The following is a 23,395-nucleotide window of genomic DNA, read 5'->3' on the forward strand; positions in this document are numbered from 1 at the left end:
GGGAGCAACGTATTTCATTCCACTATTTGCTCTTATACTGCATATTGGAAGACCAAAAAGTGACTTGGACACATAAGTAGTCTGGGATATGTACCATTGACCACTGCAAATTATGTTATTAGCCTGTATCGAGTGACTGCGGCCAATACACTCTCATATATCGATCACAGTGTAAGTGAAAGCCATTCACAAGGCCACATTCGATCGGTAGACAGTAGCAGATAATTTTAGAAATGTTTTGCATACCAGCGGTTACATCTTGTCCCTCACGTTGACATAGTCTACAAAAAAAAAATGAAAAATATATTGATTAGAATATAAATGATGACTTGCAAAATACCAAAATATTGCCAACTAGCAAATCTTTAAAAAAACGATCTTACATATATTTTTTTCTATTTGAACGAGTGGTAATTTATTTAAATAATGCTATTTTAAAGGGTTATCTATTTCGTGGTTTCAAAGGTATGGGAAGGGAATTCGACATCTGTCGAACTATGTTGTTAAACCATTTTTTTCTTTTAAGGGGACACCCATTCTCGGTGTCAAAAATGTTTTTGATCTAATTCGATTTTAACATAGCTTATGGTAAAAAATAGGCGATTTTCCAAAAAAAAAAAAAAAAAAAATCAAAGTTCCGCCACTTTCTTAATTGTTGTGTGAAGTCAATAATCAGAGCCAGACATGTCCTCTTACTAAAACCGTTGGAATTTTCGGATTCCGATGTTCCAGTGAAAATTTAATCGAAAATATGGACTTCTCTTTGAACCCAAAAAACAACAACAACAAATTTTGGTAAATTATTTTTCTTCCTTTTTAAATCTTCAAATATATATGTGCCAAGTTACAAACCTTAACAAGCATTGGTATTCATTTACCAGCACATTTAAAATCTAAAAAATAAAAAATCGAGAATGGGGGTTCCCTTAAATTGAATATCTTACATTGACAGAAATCGATCACTTAATTATCTCACAGCGCATAACAATTAGCAATGTCTGCTACAAAAATCGTGATTCTTTCACAGACACATATCATGTTTTAAGAGAAGATTTTGGTTTACATAAGTTGCAAGTAATTGAAGAGAGTTGCCATTCTTCCAAAAATACACTGTTTGGCGACCTTGGACCTTCTTCGAAAACGACGATTGAACGACTGCCGCCGTCTATTCGAAACGTTAGGGTCATACGATATATCTAGAATTTTCTTAAAATTGGGCTTCAGTAATAGACAAACAGCAAGAAGCGTTATTTCGTTCTTTATGTCAAACAGTTACTAAACGCCCCAAGTCATGTAATGCTACATACATACATGCATGATTGTGTGCAATTATATATTTGCATCAAATGCGCCTTTCTCATCTAACAAATACTCATTCCACACGTAACGTTTATCCACTACATACCCAAATGTATGTGCAGTGTTTGTACACCATGGACGATATCTCGTCGTAAGAGTTGTTGATTGGATTTCAGTAACGTCTGAATGCCTCATACAATCAAGCTGGATTTTAATGAACATATTGATGAAATCCAATCTCGAACACCGAACATTCATTATGTTTTATTGTTTTTGTTTGGAGAGGATCATTCCTGATACTACAACACTTCCTACACGAACAACAAGCCTGAATGGTAAAATGTCAGATATGCAAAAATAAACAAACAAAAAGCTGCATGTTTTGCATTAGACAATTGTGGTCATTCCGCAACTCAACAGCTTGGCCAGATATTATGATGATGACGACGGACGGTTCCTGTTGACACTGACAACATTTATCCACGGCATTTCAAAGCGATTCGTGTGTTATTAACAAAACTTGGTAATTTGTTAGTTCAATTAATTTGCAGCATTTGCTTCTTATCGCACATCATTGATAATTATTACACACGTTTGAGATTCGATTCAACAGCAAACAAAAATCGATTGGTGCCAATTACGTAGCTTTTAAGTGATGCAATTAAAAAAACACGTTCGAAGGCGCCCTATATCTTTGCGCTCGGGAAGATGCCATTAGAAATAAGAAACTCACGATTTAAGAATAGAACAGGGATTCGAATAAAGGAAAAAATTATAAAGAAAAAATTTCGCTCAGCGACTTTAAAACCATATATAAGCAGGATATAATTACAGTTTCATTTTTATGCACATTTGTAAATCGATCGTAAATCGTGTTTATTTGACATGAAATATATTCTGCATAAACTAATTGCAACTCCAGAATATTTTGTAAGGGAAATATTCTGTAATATTGGTAATGGTTTTGTGTGAAAAAAAATATATCAAAGGATTTTTTATATTCCGTAGTAAAGCAAAGACATTTTACATACATAAAAATATGGTATTAAAAACAAAACATACTCATACTTAAATACATTGGCAATGGATAAAACTATGTTTAGCTTTATTCCACTATAAATATTGTACAAATATGTTTTATAACATTATATAATATACATTATAATATATACAATATTAATTCTTATTAAAAAACAGCACTACAACACCCATAATTTGAAATCATCACATCTGTCATTGGCTTTATTAACTCTGACCAAAGCAAACTATTATTGCTGTGTGTGAATCACAAGCAACTGAAGTGACCATGATATCTCATACGCACAGTTAGTCAGCAGCCGATCATTTGAGAGTCAAATACAATGGGTTTTTTTCAAAAATAAACATCTTTAGCTATAGATGTCAAGTTAATTGCCGGTACAATACAGAGTTTTGACAATTTTGAAGGTTCCTTAGCAAAAAAAAAAAAAAAACAATATATCTTCGTTGAACTCGGACAAACCCGCAGTGTCTGAAAAACAAATATTCATTTGCCGTAACAGCGACTATGACCCAAAGTCATGTCAATATACCAAACAACATGAGGTTACATACGAATCGCAAATAATTTCCGCATGTAAAAACGTGTTCCCAAAAAAGAAGTAAAGCTTCTCCATGAATCCAATTCAATACCCTCTCTCATCTCGTTGATCGTATATTTACCAAAACACAGACAACAAAACAAATGCTAAAATGCATAAATAAGCATAAAGCTAGTAACGATGCAAATGTAAACCAGCTACCAGAAAATGTTGTCAATGCTTCTGATGATGGCTACTGTCGAGGGAATCATGGCTCGGTGCATGTAACCAACAACGGCAAGACACCATCGTTCAGCTATCCAGCCAAGTAAACAAATAGACAAACGAAGCACCGTAATATTGACCATTGATTTGCGCTGTGCTGTTTGGGTCTTGCTTGAATGAATCCACACAAATGCTTCCAATGTAATCTTAATTACCACATTTGACCAGTGTGATGACCGTGGCGACATTATGCATCCATCTACGAGCTTGAGTATTACTGTAATTATGGCTTGGCTTTTTGGGAAATTAGGCAATTTTTGGCTTTTGTTGTTAACACAATGAAAAAGCAAAAACCCAACAAAAACAATACAAAGACCTACACACACACACGAAGACAGCCATAACAAAGCCAAATACACTAACTATCAAGTATACATCTCCAAAGGGGGACAAATGACTTTGAAACAGTGTTACCAACAGTACAGCAATGGTCTATTTAGTTCATACTGCTGGCTAAAAGTCTAATGACCTTTGGTCTAAATATGAAATACGAGAGACAAATTTTGTTGACAAAAGCGATTTTCATTTGTTACAATTACATAATTGTTTATTTATTGTTAGTTTTTAAAAAGAAAAATTCTAAACAAACAGATAATGTACACAATACGCTGAAACACACGATTTTAGCAAATTAGAAATCCATTATTTTTATAGGGACTATGGGACTTTATTTAATATGCTTCGGAATATCCGATTTGGGTCAAATATGCACCGTTTTGTTGTATGCTTTGTAGCCATTTTAAAGGTAACTTCATAATGCCTCTCTCATAGAAATCCTGCTCTCTATTTGTAAAAAAACTCTAGTAGTCGATTTGCACAAACCTCCCTAGATACCATTTTTTATCATTAAAGAAATTTGGCAATGCAAGAAAAATATGAAAATCGTTTGGTGCCAAGTCCGGACTGTATGACGGATGTATTAAAACTTCTGGCGAGTTACTGTAGATGTGTGTGGCCTAACGTTGTCCTGGTGGAACACGACACATCTCCTGTTGGCCAGGCTGTTTCTTGTCTGGCTGTTTCTTGTCAACTGCTATCTTCAAACGGTCCAGTTGCTTACAGTAAAGATCAGAATTTAGCGTTTGGCCATCTGGACCTAATATTACTGAAACGAAAGACTTCCAGAAGATTCATAAGACGGGATACGAACTCTTATAACGATTAAAATGTTGTATAAAAATTGATAAATTTGTAGATGTACTTTTTGGGTAATGAAGATCAAAATTTGGGTTACTGAAGATCAATGTTTAGTATAAGGATTTAAATGTTATAATGAGCTATGAGGGGTGTACGAAATACACTAAATCTAAAGTGAAGACACTAAATGGGAACGAAGTACGAAATGTATCTAATCAATATGTAATTAGAAATTATAAACAAATTTGTTTCCTTCCCAATAAATTGGCACAATTTTGAGAAATAAATGTAATTAAATAAAAAAAGCAAGATTTTATTCAGACTCAGATTATTATAATTTTTTTACAAGGTTTTGAGATGTAGAGCAAAACTTTCCAACTTCTTCACAGAGACTCTGGCTCTGTAGACTCGGTAACCTTATGACATAAGTTCGACAACATTTATTTTAATATTTTTTTCAGAAATTTAGTTTATGTCTCAAATACGAATGAATAACAAAGTGTTCATTTCATCGATATCAAAATTCGAAATTAACAAATTCACCGATGTCGTTATATAAGTTTAACAAAGAGAACATCCCATGCAAATTCTACTAAATTAAGACTATGGATAAGTGTGGTTATACCGGACATTGAACTTGTTATTTTTTAAAATATGTGTGCCATTATTTACTATACATATTACCCCCTGATTTAAAACCTTTAGATACGCTCATGTGCGCCACTGCTTTTAAGTTTGTTATTATTGCCTCATCATTACGTCGATGATGCGAATAATTACAACCGACACAGCTGTTTCCAATGGAGCTTTTTTACGGTGAATGCATTTGCAGTTGCCAGCCAGGATTACTGCAAGTAATGCAATAGGGGGGTTATCCAATCACACTCTCTCATCGCTCGACCCACAATTATAAGCGAGGACACAGTAGTTAACGAAAGCAAACCAAACAAACCAACTGCGGAGATGAAAAAACCCAAAATTTAAAGCTTTTTCAATGCAAAACCACAATCATGCTATGGCAGAGCGTGAAGCAGCGCAGCAATGTGAACACAACAATAACAAAGTAAGATACAGCTGTTTTGTTTTGCCTTTTCGATCAAACCGTAAGCGGTGTTTACAACGCTCACAGTGCTCATGCGCGTCAGACTTCTTTGAGACTCGACTCAAGAAGGTCGTTTTAATTTGCTTGTACGCTTGGCAATCAGTTTATGATTTTCGGTCGACTTTTTCGTTACTTTTTGTTTCGCCATTCGTCTGTGGAGTATAACGCGCTCTCTACGATTTGTTTTGATTAATTGTTGATTAAACGTCGTTGGGTCTAAACGCGGCACGCGCTTCGGGCTCAATTTACGGAAAGACTTTAAGTTCAAAGAAAAAAAAAACACATTTTACTTTGTGAATTTGTTGTTGGGTGATAAAGTGTAAGTGCTTCTTTCCATGCAAAGGTGTTTGCAGGAAATACAAAAACACACAATTTACGAATGTGTAGTTGAAATGGATAAAAACCAAATACTTGAAAGGAATGAAAAAAAAATAAGTAAAAACATACCGCCATTGAACAAAGTGTTATTGAGTTGTATTTTGGTTGCATGCAACAAGTTGCAAGTTGCACTCAAAAGCCGTTCAACTTTAGTGAGTTATAATTATAAACAATTGAAAGCAGAACCAATGCAGTAGTTTTAGTTGTCGTTCGCCATCGTGACAACAATTGTTTGCAACAACAAGTCGGAGGATTTGCCTGTGGCCGGCCACATGTTGTGCTGGCATTGATGCTGATTCCTTACCGCAAAATCGATAACCACCACATTGTCCGAAACCTCAAAAAATAATTATCTATGATTTTTTTTCTTTTCATTGGCTTGAGATATTTGCATTACTTTTTCTTGATTGTCCGTCCACTTGATTGGCGACTGAGATTGTATTAATGTGGCTGATTTACGGTGAGATTGTAGTTGTGTTACAACTCCTGTTTGGAACGCTGAAATTGTGTTTTGTTTTCATTTTTCAATTGTAGCGTTGTTATAATTTGAATACAGTCAACACACGGTGTAATGAATGACATATTAACAAGCCCATTTTTACAGCGAAAAATTCGTTATATGGCGTAGTTTTTTAAGGTGCAGTTTTATTTAAAAACAAAAAATTAATCCACATTTCAGTGGATTTCTAACAAAAAATATAATATTTAACATAGTAACATGTTTACGTATGTATATGACAACTAAATTATTTTTTCCATTATTCGATATACCCAGTATACGAATTTTGAAAACGTTCATTATATGCGCTAGTCAGTGTAAAAATGTCATTGTTTTGCTCATTCCTAATATCCCTAATTCGTTAAACTGAGTATTCGTTATAGCGAGCGTCGATTGTATTTAAATATCTATGTATATTGATTGAAAAAAAAAATAATTATTATTAGGATAAATTCAGACATGCAGAGAGAGACTTTTTGTGACATTTTATAATTGGTCCTGAGACTATAATTTGAAATATAAATTTGGAAAGACACGTAGATAAGTAATTCAATGATCATTTCTATTAATAACTATATATTTATAAACATTAGGGGAACACAAAAGGATAAGCTCTGATAATGAAATATAATACATATGTATATTCAAATTTATGGACGATTGTAGATCCCTTCCAGTCGATGATGTTGATTTGTTGATGGTTTCCCACATTCATTCAGATTTCTATATAGAGACTCCTATCTTCCATGGCATATTGTATATATGTTTTAATACTGAAAAATCCTTTCGGAAAATATTATAACCCTTAAATTGTTGTATGGTAATTTAAACGGAATATATATTTTCATGTAATATCTAAGCATGAGAGAAATCAAAATAGATATAAAGAATATTTGGCATTGAGGTAGAAATCAAATGTTTTATTCATTATGTTGTTTTAACTCGATCTTGAAAACAAATATAAATATTTATTGATCCCTTTTTTTCTAAAATGTGTTTTTTTATGAAATATCTATTATTTGAGTGAATTAAAATAGTATTCTTAAACATTATCAACTCCACAATTCAACTCAAATTAAATTCCAAAAATAAAAATAAACATTCGTGGTTTATGGAAGGTGTCTATTTGTTATAAATATATTAGTAATATAGACAGAAAATATCAACTGATGTTGCCCCCCAAGATATACATAAGGCAGCGTGATTTGTAAGTTGTTGAAATTTTAACGAATAAAATTAAGATATACAAAATATTAGATTAAGTATTTTTATGACGAACCCCAAGGCGTCCGACTTTCAGTTCATTAGAGGCTCTTGAATTAGTGTGACCCAAAAATTAATTGTTTTACAATTTTATGGGTCAGCACATAATAGCTGTTGATGGAATATTTTAATTCCTAATTTTCAAGGGTTTTTTCGCAAAAACTCACAGACGAAGCGATGCATTAGCATTTCCTATTAATATATTGAAAAGTACAAATGATTTAGCATAATCATAGGCTGTGCTATATGTTTGTGTTGATCGGAGGCATTTTTGTTGGCAAAACTATTGAGAGGCCCTTAAGCTCTCATTCATCAACATCTCTGACTTTTAGTTTTAGGCACTACTACCACCATCGTCACCATTATCCAGCCCAGACAGGCCTGACCGTTCAGAGTGGCACTGTGCTGTCAGTGAAAGTGATTTTATTTTTGTTTGGATTTTTCCTTGTCCGTTGTCGTAGTTGATAGTGCATTAAGGTGAGGAGAGGTGAGATGAGGTGCTATGCGGTGGTGTAGTGTGCTTTTTCCACTCTGCTCTTTTTATTATTGTTTTTTTTTTTTTTGCTATATTGTGCTGTTGTTTTTTATTTGTTTATTTTATTTTTGCTGTCTTATTGTTACTTACTTACTGGCTGTTATTATTATTTTTACACCGCTTTGTGTTTGCCACACAGACGAATGAATGTAAAAATGGACGGACAAACGGTCGAACAGTCGTCGCCGTAATTTCTTCCATGGAGCGGATTGGAGGCTTTAAGTACAATTCATTTAATTTTTACCTGGCTGCTGCTGTTGCGTTTTGCTACTTTTCGCAACAGCAATGGTGGTGGTGGTAAGCGTTTAAATGTACGACTGTTACGGTGGCAGTGGTGATGGCAATCAAAGCAATCATAATAGAGTAATAGCGAACACATTCTCTTATTTGTTGTTGAAATGTTTTGAATTTGTTTGCCCGGTGGAGCGAGCGAACGACTCCACTGCTTCGATTGTTATACATTTGTTGTTTTCATTAAATCTTAGTGGAAGCAGGAATGTGTTATGGGGAGTATTGCGATTTTGAATGGTGTGAAATACAAATGTACACAGCCACAGGCACACAGACACACGCAGCATAACATACCACCACCATAAAACAAATATATTACTTTCTTTAGATGGTAATATTTATTTGTTGTCCTGCTCATATTAGTAGCGAATTATGTTTATTTTGTTGAGAAATTTCCAGTTTCCAAACCTAGATTATCTCCGTAACGGAGACGATTCTTATATAACCAGAAAACAAATGAAATTCATTTCGATAAAGAAGTATCGAATTGTGTCAATAAGCTATTATAGATATATGGAAATAAAAAAACATGTTTGCGTTACAATTTAAATTTCACTTGATATCCGGGATGATTTAGTGACACCCGAACCTTAAAATGTAAAATATACAAACACAGGGACTTCCAAATGTGTTAAATTGAGGAACGAACAGGTTAACCTCAGCCAACAAATCCTAGCATATACTACTTTCAAATACCAACTCTGATTTTGACTTTGTGTATTCGATGAGTCGACAACATTTTTCGGTGTATTAAGCTAGGAGTTAAAGCCAACAGATTTTTAAGTAACAAATTAAAAAAACATCAAGAAAGCATATGGAAAAGTTTATTTTAAATTAAATTGTGCATTTTAAACTACATTTTGTTTATTTCACTATTTTTTATCTATTAAAAAAGAACATTATATGGGAAAGACACTTTCAGTTGCCTACATTAATTGATCCAACATAGTTTTTACGAATTATACATTGTTTAAGATTTTCATTGTTACATAACCGTTAACCGATACACCAAAACCATAATAACCTTCAGTGATGAACAATACCGATTTCAAGGTTCTGTTCAGGTTTTAAAATCACTGTTCAATAATTGCAACAGCTTACACACGACCTTGTCGACCCAGAAAGCCACATTTGGCGTCTGTGAAAAGGTCAATATATTGCACACATGTACATCCCACAAAAGGTAAAATAAACAACTTAGTTATTGTCTCCCCTTTTTAAGTTCGGGGGAAGCCCTAAACCATATGACCATTTTGTGAAAATAACAAAAAAATTAACAATTTATGTCATGACATTGACACATATTGACTGATTATGCTAATACCGAAAACTCGTAACTAAAACAAAACCATACAACGATAATTATAAACAAAGCACACACATTCATACAGATCCACAAGAAGAAAAGGCATATGAAGAAAGAGGAGAGTCGTCGTAAAACATCAACAACAACAACAAAAGTGTTAAATAATTCCACAACAATAACGAAAATAGTCATTTGAACACGGCACTTATATGCAGCAGCTGTCAATTTACTACGCCAGCTACATACATACATATAGCACAGAGGAGCACACACACACGCACACAACCATACTGGTAAAACACAACGTGAAATATAATATTGGGTAAGGTAAGTGCGTAAAAATACACAATACTTTACCTACCATGGAAATGGGGAGGCACACCCCCTCCAACTCCCCCTGCTCTTTTCGACTGCGCTCATTCAGCAGCTAGTCATTCCTGTGCAATACCAAAGTATACAATACGTTCAAACACCTTTTGTCAGGGAGATGCCATAAGGCAACAACAGCAACACAGGCAAGTGAATTGCTGCTTGTAAAGACATTAAAAAAGTGTTATTAAATATTCAGTTCACAACAAGTCTTCGCAACGTCTATGCGAGCGAGCGTCTCAATCAGTTGACTTAGCGGTTAAGCAATTTTGTTTATAACAACAACTAACTAACAGTTGAGTAGAGCAGCGACTATGCCATGGCTTAGATAAACACCAAAAATGAAAAAAAAAAAAAAAATAAAATCAGCCAAAACAGAAACGATCACCTTCTTTACATTTCGCTTCTCCATTCCCGACATCTAGTTATTAATCCGCTCGCCAGCCCGCCGTCCGACCTCCCAACCAAACATACATCACTCCCCTGTAAATATTAGCGTCGCTCTTCGCAATTCAAAGTCAGTCGTGCTGAGAGTGTCATGCAAATGTTTAGCGCCACTTTGGTGCCTTCCATCGATGGTATTTTCTGTGTCTGTTTCGGGGGTTTGAATACTCCTCATAGCCACCACAATTGATGATTATGTAATTTAAGGCACTTCAAATAATTATTAACAAAATCAAAACAACAACAGAAACAAGGAAAAAATAAAATTTATAAATTTATGTAATATCGTAATAGCAGTTTAATAAACACAACCAAAACTCAATGTGAGCTATTTGCAGATGGAAGGCCAAATACGGAGATATAATTCGTAAAAATAACCGACTCAGATGCGGGATTGAAAATGGTTTTGCTTGGTTGGACGAGATGAGGTCGAAATGGATGCACGCATGTACAAATGAAATGAAATATTAACACAACAAAATGTAACTTAAAAAGCGAAATTATTACTTAAGACCAGGTAGCGGCAAAGAAGGTGAGACGAGGCGTTGATAATGGCGAAGACAACGACTCATCTTCCTAAAATAACTGCAACAAATGCGGGGCGTATTTGTAGTAACATTAAAAACGTTATAACACAGTCGTGATTTTACGATACAGAAATACATAACAGACAAATTAGTCTAGCAAGACGATTAAATGCTCCCTTTTATCAGAAGAAACGAAAGACTTAGGCAACAAACTTGATTTACTATGACCTGCTATGGGGAAAATTTATGACTGCCCTCATTAAGCCGGTGTAATAAAAGCGAAAGAGATCGAATGATGAAAACTCAACACCAACGCACTGTTTAACATCTACCGTTGTTAAACAAAAAAAACACTTCCGTCTTCGAGCAAAAACTCAAAAAACGGCAACATTTGTAAATAATAAAACGGTGATCGCATCAACGGCATCTTCGTCATCGCCGTCATCATTTGCATAATCAATTGGGTAAACATATTCAACAAAAGTTTATATAATAGCCACAGAAACTTCAACGAAATGTACAAAAGGCATTCTCACACACATACTGTGTCTTAACGTCTGCTCCCTCCTTGACTATATCGCTTCCTCTGGCCCCAACTTTGATACACATAAATTCCAAATGCAGATAAACATTGTAACGGTTTAAAAGGCTACATCTCTCAGCGCTGTCGATATGTTATCAGCGGTTTGCTGTTGCTGCATTCACAACCACAACCACTTCCATGTCCGTGTTAATGATAACTTAACGAAACAATGTTACCAATAGCTGGCCTTTTTCCATGGCCATGGCCACAATTTTACGAAAACTGCCAAAACGAGTTCCGCTGAAAACCCCAAAATACACCTAAGACTAGCCTGCAAACACAAAAATATATCTCCCAAGCACACAATACAGTCGGACGTAGCACATCACCACCACACACAGATTTGTGAAAATCGAATGGTTTAGCAGCCAGCCATCATCGTCATCGCCGTTATCATCATCACCGCCGTTAACATCATTACTATTGAGACAATAATGAAGTTATTACGTGATTTTCGAAGGCGAGTCTTAAGTTGTTTTGTTGTTCAACCTCAAAAACAACCCAAATGAAAAAGTCAACAACAATAACAACCCGAACAACAAAATTCATCTCTTTGAATATGGTGCCCTTAAATCGAAACAAGTTTATGGCCGTCTTGGCAAACGCATCGCAATACGGCAGCTGATGACGGTTGCTATTTTTGGCCCTGTTACAGCATAAGGCCTTCAGACAGGCGGCTGATAATAACCGGTCGTTGGATGACTTGTTTCTGTCTCCTTGGTCTGTTGTTAGAGTTCTTGAGTCTGCCAAACATTGCAATGTCTTTATTTGGTGACATTCACTTCGATCTTCAGCCTCGACATTTGTTTACGAAATTTCTCTACTTATGCAACGGCCACAGCTACAAATCCAAAAATGGCTAAGTGACGAAAATTAAAAATACAAATATTTGGTTAACCAAAATGCTGGGAAGATGGTGAACACAGATACGCACGCCCCCACAATTTTGAAATGTTATATAGGGTGAAAGGTAACGCAAAATAAATTGCTCCTCGAGTGCTAAGAGCAGATGCCACCAGACAGAGACCCCTTTCTTAAGTTGTTGTTATTGCAAAATGTGTTTCATGGCTTTTGCAAACGTTTCAATGATTTTTGATGATGCTGAAATTGGGTCAAACATTATGTTATTATTTATAATTGGATGTGCATAAATTTCGTAGTAAATTAAAGTAAACGAATTGGGCTTGTTACTCTGTGAAGACATTCATATACATTTGATGGTTATTTTAGTGCAGGTAAAAGCATTGTTTAAAAAAGTTGCTGTACATGTACAAATATTTTTATACCTATATTATGTTTAAAAAGGTATAACTAACTACGCGGTTATTTATTGAACTGAATATGTCAATAATCAAAGGAGAAAAATCCAAATCACTAGAACAGATTGGAAAAGACTGGTCACAACAACTCAATTTTAATCCCCCACCAAGTTAATAAAATCTCCGTCGCTTGTGAAAATTGTTTAGGACTTAGCTAAATACCAAATCGGCGTTTAGTAACAAGTGACGGCTATGGGAAAACATGGATCTATATTTTATACCCTCAGCCTTATGGCTAATGAGGGTATATACACTTTGATACGGTAAAAATTTGCCTCATCGAAATATAGACCCCTACATTGGACCAAATCCGTTTCAGACACTTTGGAGTCGTTTACAAATGTCCGTCGGTCTGTTTTTCTGGCCGGTTGGTGCGTACGATAACTCTCGAAGGGAGTATCCGAATTCATTCAAACTTTGCTCATCGTTCAAACATAGTTCAATTTCGAAGACGGGGAATATCGACCCACTCCTTCTGGTCAAAATTGTGCCAAAAATTAATTTTATAATATCCTGCGAACAGACTATCCGATTTTAACCAAACTTTGCACAACCTATTATCTTTACCAAGGCTAGATCAAGTCCGAAGATGGAACCCATTGGTCGACTCCTTCTGGTTACTGCCCCAAAATGGTCAACAAATCCAATATTAGGCGAACTGACTGTCCGAATACTGCCACAAATCATTGATTGACACCGACTGACACTTGTTTACTTGTTTGTTGAGAATTTATCTCCCATTAACACCTCCCTCATGTAACATTACAGTTTAAGCAGTATGTTACGTTGTTATAGAAACAGGCAGTTCCCTCTTTGTGAGGAAATTCCATTATATGTATATATCATTTCGAATAACAAATATCTTAGGAATGTCTGTGAAAAATCGAAGATTTGTCACAAAGCAATTTCGTTGCTTCATACAACATGATCTGAATGTAAGAGAAACAATTTATTTGACCAGCCGACATAATTTAATTTTAAAATTGTTCCACTAAACTGAAATTAAACATCGATATGGACAATAACGCACCAATCCTTCGCATACTTATCACTCAATATAAAACACTTATTCTTTATTTTGGGCATTAAATGGGATTCAATACAAATATTATAATTGTATTAGATCCCAATTAAAATAATTTGGTATCAAAATTGTCCTCATACGTCTGCGTGCGTGAAGGTCGAACACACAAATTCCATAGTTTTATAACATTGTTGCATTTCTATGTAATGCTGTCTGTGTTTGTATTACTACACACACTCGTACATGATTACATGGTATAAATTTGTATACTGATTATATTCATTTCGCTATACAATTTCGTAAGTGAATCGAGTTGCCTGTACCATGCCTCGCTGTCTTCATGTGGAAAATCATGCTTTTAAAAAGCAACTCTTCAAGGTCAGTTATGTTTTATGGCATTTCTACCTTACTTCCGCTTTTCTCTGTAGTTGTTGCTGCTGCTGCTGTGCAGATAAATGGAAAGTTATCCGCCCGCCAGTTTTGTTCAACGCCAAACAACTAACCGTGGAAAAGAAGTGGAAATTCAAGTTTACGAACATCGCTTAACGCTAAACTGATCATGCGGACTTGGTACCCTCCCGCATAGGAAATGGTTGCTTGTTTGAATGTTTGTTTCTTTTTTCTTCTTCTTCTTCCTTTATTTTTGCAACAACACATTGTTGGTCGAAAGTAAAATGTCTTTGTGTATGGTGTGTGTGCATGAAAGTGAGTTTGTATTTCTTTGCGGTTAAATGCTTTTTTATTACAACATCCTCTTAAAGTGTGCTGAACTCATTATTGAAAGTGAAAACGGCAAAGAAGCAGAAATGACGAGGGACACACTCAAGGCATCTGGCAATCCCCCAAAAGTTTGTTTTTATTGTTGAATGCAACAAATGAGTTAACAAAAGAGGCATTTCATTTCAGTTTCCCATTTGCTTAGGTTTAAAGTGTTAATGCCGGGTGTGTACATATTAAACATTTCCCACACAAATATATTTAACTACATATATTTCAAAAGATATGCCTACGTTTATGATGATGTTCATATTTACAACTAACATGGATTAGTTAAAATTTCGAAATGTTTTATTAAAATAAAGTGTTTTGTGGGAAGCATTCTGCATTTCGCAGTGAAGGATTATTTAGCGTGATTACAGCGATTAGCACCAGCCAATGCAGATACCGACACCCAAGTCAGTCACAGCAACATTTAATAGTTGTAAGTGTTTCTGTCTTTGCGTCTGGGGCTCTGCTCGTTAATGATGATTATTAATTAAATTGTATCCATTTCTCAAGCGATTATGTCATTAATTTGGCATGGAAGCCCCTCAGTTTCCAGTCACTACAAATATTGTGCAACCATTAAAATGCCTACCAACAATGAATGGAATAAATTTCAAATATAGCTACGCTCAGAAAACATTTAACAGCTTTGGATAACGACGAAAATAAGTGAATAGAAACAATGGTGTAACTTCAAAAGGGAAAAATGTTTTCCATAAAAAAATATATACTAATTCTTACAGTTTTCTGGAAAAAGGGGAATAAATAAGTGAAAGACATTTTTGGGTGTAGTTCAATGTGTGATAAAAATTTATTTCATATCCTATTGACTTTGAAAAATTCTGATATGAGGTAACTACTGCTGAACATATATGTAAATGCAACGAAAATCCAAAAATGTTTTATAAGAATCATATCAGTTGGAATTTTCCGCTATCTTGAATCAGATGTTTAAGTTACTGTGAAATTTTTCAAATTCCAAACTAGACTCCTTTGATTTTTTTGACTACATACGAACTCTTTTAACTTTTATTAAATGAGATCTATTTTGACATTAAGGTTCAGTGATTTTGAAGACCTAAAAAATATGTGTGATTAAACATGAGTGAATCTGGTATGAGCTAGGATTCAGTATTTTTGAGATAAAACTAAAAAAACACAATGTAATAATTAATTTCCTCGGGACTATTGTTACTATTACTACCCGCGTCTCTCCATTGCCCAAATAAATATATTTGGCAAATTTGTCGTCTTGTCGTCTTTGTTAGTTGCTATTGTTGGTGTTTTTGTCTTAGGTTTGTTGCTTTGTTATACGACCAAATAATGAATATGTTACCTTTGTTTCGGCCTTTTGTTTTCGCTAATCATTCGCATTATTTGTACGTAAACGTTATGCGGTTGCCTTTTATTGTTGCATTGTTCAAACATTGTTTTTTTTTCGTGTTTTTTGTTTTTCTTTTGTAAGAGATGCAAAGAAATGGAGTTTCCAATGACTGGAATAAAATGGCTTCGAGTCGAATAGTTGTCATTTCGTTGGTGCTTTCCACAGACAGTTTACCGGATGGATGTGGAGATGGAGCACAGAGGTGGTGGAATACCCTTTGTGAGTACAAAAAACGTACATATTTACTGAATCACGCAACCATCTGCGTACAGACCTATCTGTCGTTTTAGTTTCAGTCTTGGCCCCCGTTTTTTTCGTTTGCAGTGAAAGTTTTGCTTTTTATGAATTTTTGCATTATTTTGACAATAACTGAGCAAAGAAAGATTCAAACTTTAAAAAATATGTTATCATTTTTTTACATTGCAATAAAATGCATTCACCCACAAACACATGCACATTGGCGGGATTATGGTTAAAGCAAAGTAACTGCAGCTTCAGAAATGCTCATTGCCATCCGGAACATTGACCTTATTTCGTATTAAGCCGTGGTCCGTGATTTGAATTTCCACGTCAAATATTGACCGCTCACACACACACACACAATCGTTATTATGTGTTTGTTGAACTCCTTAGCGCGCGCATCCATGACTTCCGGATGCATGCTTTAACTAATAGACACGTTTTGTTTTAATCGCCTAACATCTTTCCTTTTCTTGTTTTTGTTGCAGTTGCAGTTATTTACGTTGCAAGGCAAGTGGCAGTAAGGAAGTCTATTTTCGATATCTCTTCCCAAAAACAACAAGCGAGGCAGCACTGACATCAAAACGAAAAATAAAACAAAACGAAGCGTCCAGTGATGCGATGTGCGGACTTTGTTAACACTGGTTTTTCATGTTCACGTAATAACAGCATTAAGCCGAAATAACTCAAGGTGTGTAACGTGCAACAGCAACAGCAGCGGCAGCCAAAACATCTTGCTAACCAATTATTGTTGCCAACAATTGCAAATAGCAATCACCAGCTGGCGGACAGACAGCTAGGCCAAGTTGTAAAAGACCAATAACCGCTGTCAGACGAGTTGTGTGCATCCACATCACCGCATTAGCAGCAGAGCAGAGCACAAGTGCTGGCGTACAAGCTGACAACTGGAGCAATAACGCAAGTGCCTCGGAACATTCACGCGCCACGCGCTCTCTTCATTCATCCCCTGAAGACGCCGGCAGTTCCTTACACATACCCCTGCACGACATCATTGCCCATTTCGGCACCAACAACGGCTGCACACCGCCAGCAATTGCTGCAACACGAGATATCCGTGGCAGGTACATAATCATCAGATCATAGCGGCGCCTGTGAGACCAAACAAACAACACTGCTACACAGGAAAAGAGGTAAACGCTGCTGTCTTCGAAACAACATTCCATTGCCTCCGAAAAGGAGTTCAATGAACGTGACTCCCTAAGTCAGAAGGCGAGCGGAAGTAACTTCATTTCCTTCCCAAGCGAACCAGTTTCCATCCCGAATTTCCTTTCTGGCATTTGGATATTCAATTGGCCGGCTATCTTTTGCTTCCAAACCCATTGCTCCCCAACACATTTATACAATCAAAATATACGTTTTCAAGGTCATTAATTGAAGAGCTCGATGTAAAATGAAAGCAACCACACAATGCAGTATTTGGTCTCTCATTGTCTTATCAGCAGTGTCGGCAACAGCTCAGCTGATTGAAGGTAACCCGCACTTTTCACACACACCATCGTTGGCGCCGACATTACAGTTGACAGCCACGCCTACAACTCCCTTTCAAGTTGCCTCATCGACACAGCCTTACGCTACCTCTCCCAATCAGCCACCATGGCTAGATAACAAACACTTGCCTCTAAGGGATCCGAAGAACACGGCACGCAATCTCTATGCGCCGTATCAAAGTTTTTCGAAGGCGGATGTGGCCAACTTTCCGAATGTGGTTATTAGACCCGATGGTTCGGCAGCACAAACATTTAGTGCATATCGCAAGGGCCGCTCAGGTAACCCCAATCTTCGTCAAGCAAACCGGCGCTCCGACAATGCTGAGGTAGAAATTATAAATGCCCCAGCAGTGGAACTGCCCTCCAGCCCCTTGATAACCATTCCTAAGAATGTGGTACCAGCTGCATTGAGCAACAATTTCACCAGGCAAGGTCGTAAACGAAATTACCTTTATATTCCTTTGCAGCCAGACCCCTCCCAGAACTATCTCTTACAGCTCAAGCCTAAGGGCAATGCATCGCTAAGTGATTTGGGACCACCAACAAGTGATGTCCTCCCAGCTGTTCCCGAAATTGCTGATGAGGTGACACCATCGACTGACAGAACGGAACGCAGCGATAGCTTTCCTGTTAGCACACCTACTTCAACAGATCGCTATGACAGAGGCGAAGAGACAAGCAGTCGGCGAGTGGGTTTCCAATTTCCCAGTTACAGTCTGAACCCCTCAAGCCCATTCCAACCCCAAGGCTACCGAGAGGACAACCCTGTTTTTGGCGAGACGTCCGGCTTCGAGGAGGTTCCTTTGCAAGATAAGCGTCTAACTCGTCAGTTGGTATTCGAACCCGACGTTTCTCCAACCTCCTACTCATACGATTTTTCGGGTATAGGAGCTAGCACGATACCCCACACATTAAACTCTGCCGTGGCAGCTGGGAAACAATATCGTGAAGAGGTTACAAAATTTGGTGACATTAATGGGCCCATTACTGCTCTACCGCAAAGGCCGCAGCGAGGTTTGTTCTTCGGTGATACAGAGTTCCGGACTGGTTCTCTAGTACGGCCTTTTTCACCCCAGAAAACATTCAATGAGTACATAGACCCATCGAGTTCACGTAAAAGTCGTTATTATCCCTTCAAGTCATCGCGTAGTCCCCGTGTGGTTTTTCCCACCAACGACAATGTGGGCACAACGGGACCCAGTTCAACCGGAACAGGAGTCTATTTTAATGACAATGTGGTATTTCGTGATCAAAATTTCGGTCTGAACGAGTTAGCTTCGGTTCAAGATGTGCGCAATGAATTCAGTTTGCAGGATCTGGACAGTACCTCGGAGAGTAGCAGTCTGAATGGAGCTCAGTCAGCCAGTACCTTTAAGGAAAAAGGTAAGCCCAGAATAGCCTATAGTACCAACTAATCACAAAGCTTTCGCCATTCAATATTAACCACGAGCATGACAATGCGAATGGGGACAATTCCATAGAGGTCAGTGGCCGCTCTACTATAGAATTGCCCCCAGTGTAAGTAGTCAAAGGTCCATTGCACCGCTCTGCAACACTGGTATATGCTTCCTCTCTCCTTTCTCTCTTTCTCACATTCAGTTGACATCACAAGCGAATTGGAGTGCCAGCATCGCGGTGGAACCTGTGAATTTTTCATAGGCTGCTGGATGACTGGCGGCCTGCTGCAGGGCACTTGTCACGGCTTGTTGCGTGGCTGCTGTCATCGCACAGCAAAGTCAGCCAACTTGCGCACCTCCGAATACGTGGGCAACACAATCGATTTGACTGATCTTCCGCAAAAGACTTATGGACCCGTGAAAAACGATCCCAGTGAGTGTTAGAAAGAAAAGAAAATTGCACGAACACCAGCCAGAATCACAATGGTCCGGCCAAGCAACGATGGTTAAAGGTCCCCCGTAATAAAGCACTTGCTAAACGCTCTCAACTCATGTGTCCCCCGATCACTTCCCACCTTGCATTTTCTAATTATCACCATTGCCCCGCCTTGGTACACGAGGATAGAGGGGCAGTGAGTGTTTCCAAACACATATGGTGCTAAAGTTTTGCATGTTATCCTCCTTTGTACGGGCGAATTGCTAACGACTGCACTAAATTAGGCTACATATATGTATATACTCGGCTGCATGATCTGACACGCATGAATAATTCCTTTGTCTTGAGTATTGATTCTAAAATCTAATTGTCCATTGGTAATTTCTATAAATTGTAGAAGTATCGCTGAATATTTGTAGGGTAGTGGTTGCATAAGGTTTAGACAAACTGTAGAAGTCCATTTTGGTTATGGGGACATTTTTAGTAGTAGTAGCAGAAGTTGTTGTTGTTGTTGTTGTCTTGAAATGCATGAATGATCCCTGAAATTCGTGTTCGCCAAGAGACCCGAGCAGCAATGGCGTTCCCAATCTATCGCGTAATGTAACTAAACAATCCAACGCTAACCAAGACCAGCATTGTTCCTGCGGAAGATCAGGCTCTCAAATCGTAATTACCCACACATCAAGTAGTGTTTTGGCTCTCACATGTACTTAGCTTGGCTTTGCATTAAATGTATCTGCTTTATGTTGCACTTCTTATGTCTAGCTTAACCCGTATTAATATCTATATTCAAATATTTATCTGGTGTCTATGGTTTACATTTTGGGATAATTATGAAAGCAACAACAACAATATTTGTTTTTTTTTATGACATACCTAGGCTGTGGCATATCCTTGGCAAAACAAACCGCCCAGAGACGTATTGTCGGTGGTGATGATGCCGGCTTTGGATCTTTTCCCTGGCAAGCATACATTCGTATTGGCTCCTCAAGGTAAGTGACCTGTAACCTGTTAATTTCTAAGCGATACTTTATTGTGATGTCCAATGTTTAGGTGCGGTGGTTCCTTGATATCACGGCGTCATGTGGTAACAGCCGGTCATTGTGTGGCCAGAGCTACACCTCGTCAAGTCCATGTTACTCTGGGAGATTATGTCATTAATTCGGCTGTGGAACCTTTACCAGCCTATACTTTCGGTGTCCGACGAATTGATGTGCATCCCTATTTCAAGTTTACTCCTCAAGCTGATCGTTTCGATGTCTCTGTGCTGACACTGGAAAGGACGGTGCATTTTATGCCTCACATAGGTAATCATAACATTTATATTTGTATTCTACATTACGTATAGTCTACTCGATATTATGGAGAACTTTCGCAAATTTAGGCACGCTTTAGACAGTTCAATAAACTTGAATTTTAACAAATATGTTCACAATCGCTTTGTAGCAAAAATAATGGGATAACTATAAAATCGTAAAATACATCTTTAATTGAACAGCAATATGTTTCGATATATGTACGCAAGGTTCCATCTTTTGATTGTGTTTTTTAAGTAGATTGGCACCGTATTCAGCTTATGTTTTAACAAGGGATGCAGGTTTGAATACAATTGAATAAAATAAAATATTAATCATGCGCGATAATTTTTGATACATACGAATTGTTAACAAAAACATAGAGCTTAAAGAGGACATGCACGCCTTTTGTTGTACCAAATACTGTATCACCTAAGATTGAAGAAGGTACTATGTATAATTGTTAGTGTTGTTGTTTGAGCGCCGTCGCGATTTGAAAACAAATCCTACATTCTAAAATATCGACTGCATATATGATTTGTTCATGTTAATCGGACTCGAATGTTTTATTTAAATACTCACGTACTTCAAGCAAGTTCGAATGTTAAACTGTAATACGAGTACATTTTTCTAATAAAAAACTGACTAGGTTAAGTGATGTAATGACAGACGACCCCAATATTTGTTACACGACCAAATAAACTCTTGAAGGGCCAAATAAAATGCTCTCGACTGCCAATTGAATAAAGTAACTAGAAAAAAACAAAGTGGCAACACACTCAGCAACTATTGGCTTGGCTTGCCAACTAAGACACTTGAAATGCTGGTTTGAGCACGTGCCAAATCCACGAGAAGAGTAATGGACATAATGAGCTATGAATGACATGCAAATGTTGGGTGAAATATATTTCTATGATATATTAAATTGAAAAACATTTTTTCATGGCATTTCCGGTTTGGCACATATTTTAATTTTATATAGTATTTCGGATGTTTTCTGGAAAACAATTAACGTAACATTTCATTTCATGTATTTCTGTTATACTTCTCAGCTCCCATCTGTTTACCCGAAAAGAATGAAGATTTCCTAGGCAAATTTGGTTGGGCAGCGGGCTGGGGCGCTTTAAATCCTGGTTCACGATTGAGGCCCAAGACATTACAGGCAGTCGATGTTCCCGTTATTGAAAACCGGTTTGTAGATTTGACGGCAATTGCAAAATGGTTTATAATGTGTATTTCGATGTTTCGTTGACAGAATATGCGAGAGATGGCATCGTCAAAATGGCATTAATGTTGTGATATATCCGGAAATGATGTGCGCTGGATACCGAAACGGTGGTAAAGATTCATGTCAAGGAGACTCTGGTGGCCCTCTCATGCATGAGAAGAATGGACGTTGGCACTTGATTGGTATGTTCCCAAATATTGCCATGATTAATAATTTTGATTGATTTCAAATGTACCATATTCGCAATTCATTTTCAGGTGTGGTCTCAGCTGGTTATTCGTGTGCTTCGCGAGGTCAACCTGGCATTTATCATCGTGTGGCCTATACCGTCGATTGGATTTCCTATGTTGTCGGCCTGACAGCTAACATTTAAAGGCTGCCGCGCCCGCATCCACTTGCAGTGTTCATTGATTTCCCCTCTATTGTAAATACTGGCTATTGCTGCTACTAACACACACATGGAATCCATGGAGTATGTGTGAACCCACAACACAAGTGTATTGCTTTTAACGCTTAAGTCCTCTCTTAGGCTGATATTTATAATAGGTCTCTCATTAATATTAGATACTTAAGCTAAACTGCTAAGCTATCGTCATCTCCTCGTCTCACGCTATCATTAATTGTAAGAATATCCATTTAAATTTATTTATTAACAAACATATTTTATAAATATTATTATGTTGCATTGCAAGCACATTGGTTTGTAATCGATACAAATCGAAATACTAGATATAGATTGTTAAAACAAAACCATATTTATTCAAATCAAATCACAAAATATAATTTATTTTTTTATTTAAAAGAGAACAACAACAACAAAAATAAAACAAAACAAAAATGTAAATAAAATAACATTGAAAACATTTACGCTTACTGTTTCTATTGCACATTTTCAAATGGTATAAAGATGAAAGAGGTAATTGCCATCAGTGTCAATTTTTTTAAATTATCCTGTGTAAAATAATATTGCCAAATATATTTTCAAATTCAAAAACTTTGAAAAAATATTCACACACGCTTAGAAAACAATACCAACGGCGGGAAACACTAATTACTGCCTACATCGTTTGCTTGTTAAAACTTTCTAAGCACACCTCGTTACGTTCTGCTTAACAAAGCTAGTTTAAATATATTCCTAGGAATTAGCTTAAGGAAAATAGAAAGAAACATTCATGTATTTAATCCACAAACAGGTATGTAATGGAGGGAATGAAACACACGA

General features: G+C 36.8%; 1 protein-coding gene across 2 annotated transcripts; it reads left to right on the forward strand.

The window, feature by feature from the left end:
- Positions 1-17,708: 17,708 nt before the first annotated feature.
- Positions 17,709-22,554, forward strand: LOC133333126 (uncharacterized). Of its 2 annotated transcripts, XM_061541469.1 has the most exons (7): positions 17,709-19,200; positions 19,417-19,647; positions 20,531-20,642; positions 20,704-20,957; positions 21,998-22,136; positions 22,201-22,355; positions 22,431-22,554. In XM_061541469.1, exons 1-7 carry the CDS (start codon positions 17,721-17,723, stop codon positions 22,544-22,546), a joined length of 2,487 nt encoding a protein of 828 aa, XP_061397453.1. In that variant the 5' UTR covers positions 17,709-17,720; the 3' UTR covers positions 22,547-22,554. The 2 variants fall into 2 exon arrangements, with proteins under 2 accessions (XP_061397453.1, XP_061397454.1); XM_061541470.1 differs by lacking the exon at positions 19,417-19,647.
- The last annotated feature ends 841 nt before the right edge of the window (positions 22,555-23,395 follow it).

This window comes from Musca vetustissima, unplaced genomic scaffold (genome assembly GCF_032173495.1).
Source record: "Musca vetustissima isolate MV318-11 ecotype Yass unplaced genomic scaffold, APGP_CSIRO_Mvet_v1 utg900, whole genome shotgun sequence".
NCBI lineage: Eukaryota > Metazoa > Arthropoda > Insecta > Diptera > Muscidae > Musca > Musca vetustissima.

What these genes read in the sequence shown, in the direction of transcription:
- LOC133333126 (XM_061541469.1), top strand. Translation starts at nt 17,721, where the DNA reads ATGAAAGCAACCACACAATGCAGTATTTGGTCTCTCATTGTCTTATCA. An exon ending in GCATTTTATGCCTCACATAG is followed by an intron (nt 20,958 to 21,997) that starts GTAATCATAACA and finishes TATACTTCTCAG; the next exon opens with CTCCCATCTGTTTACCCGAA. An exon ending in GTTCCCGTTATTGAAAACCG is followed by an intron (nt 22,137 to 22,200) that starts GTTTGTAGATTT and finishes TTTCGTTGACAG; the next exon opens with AATATGCGAGAGATGGCATC.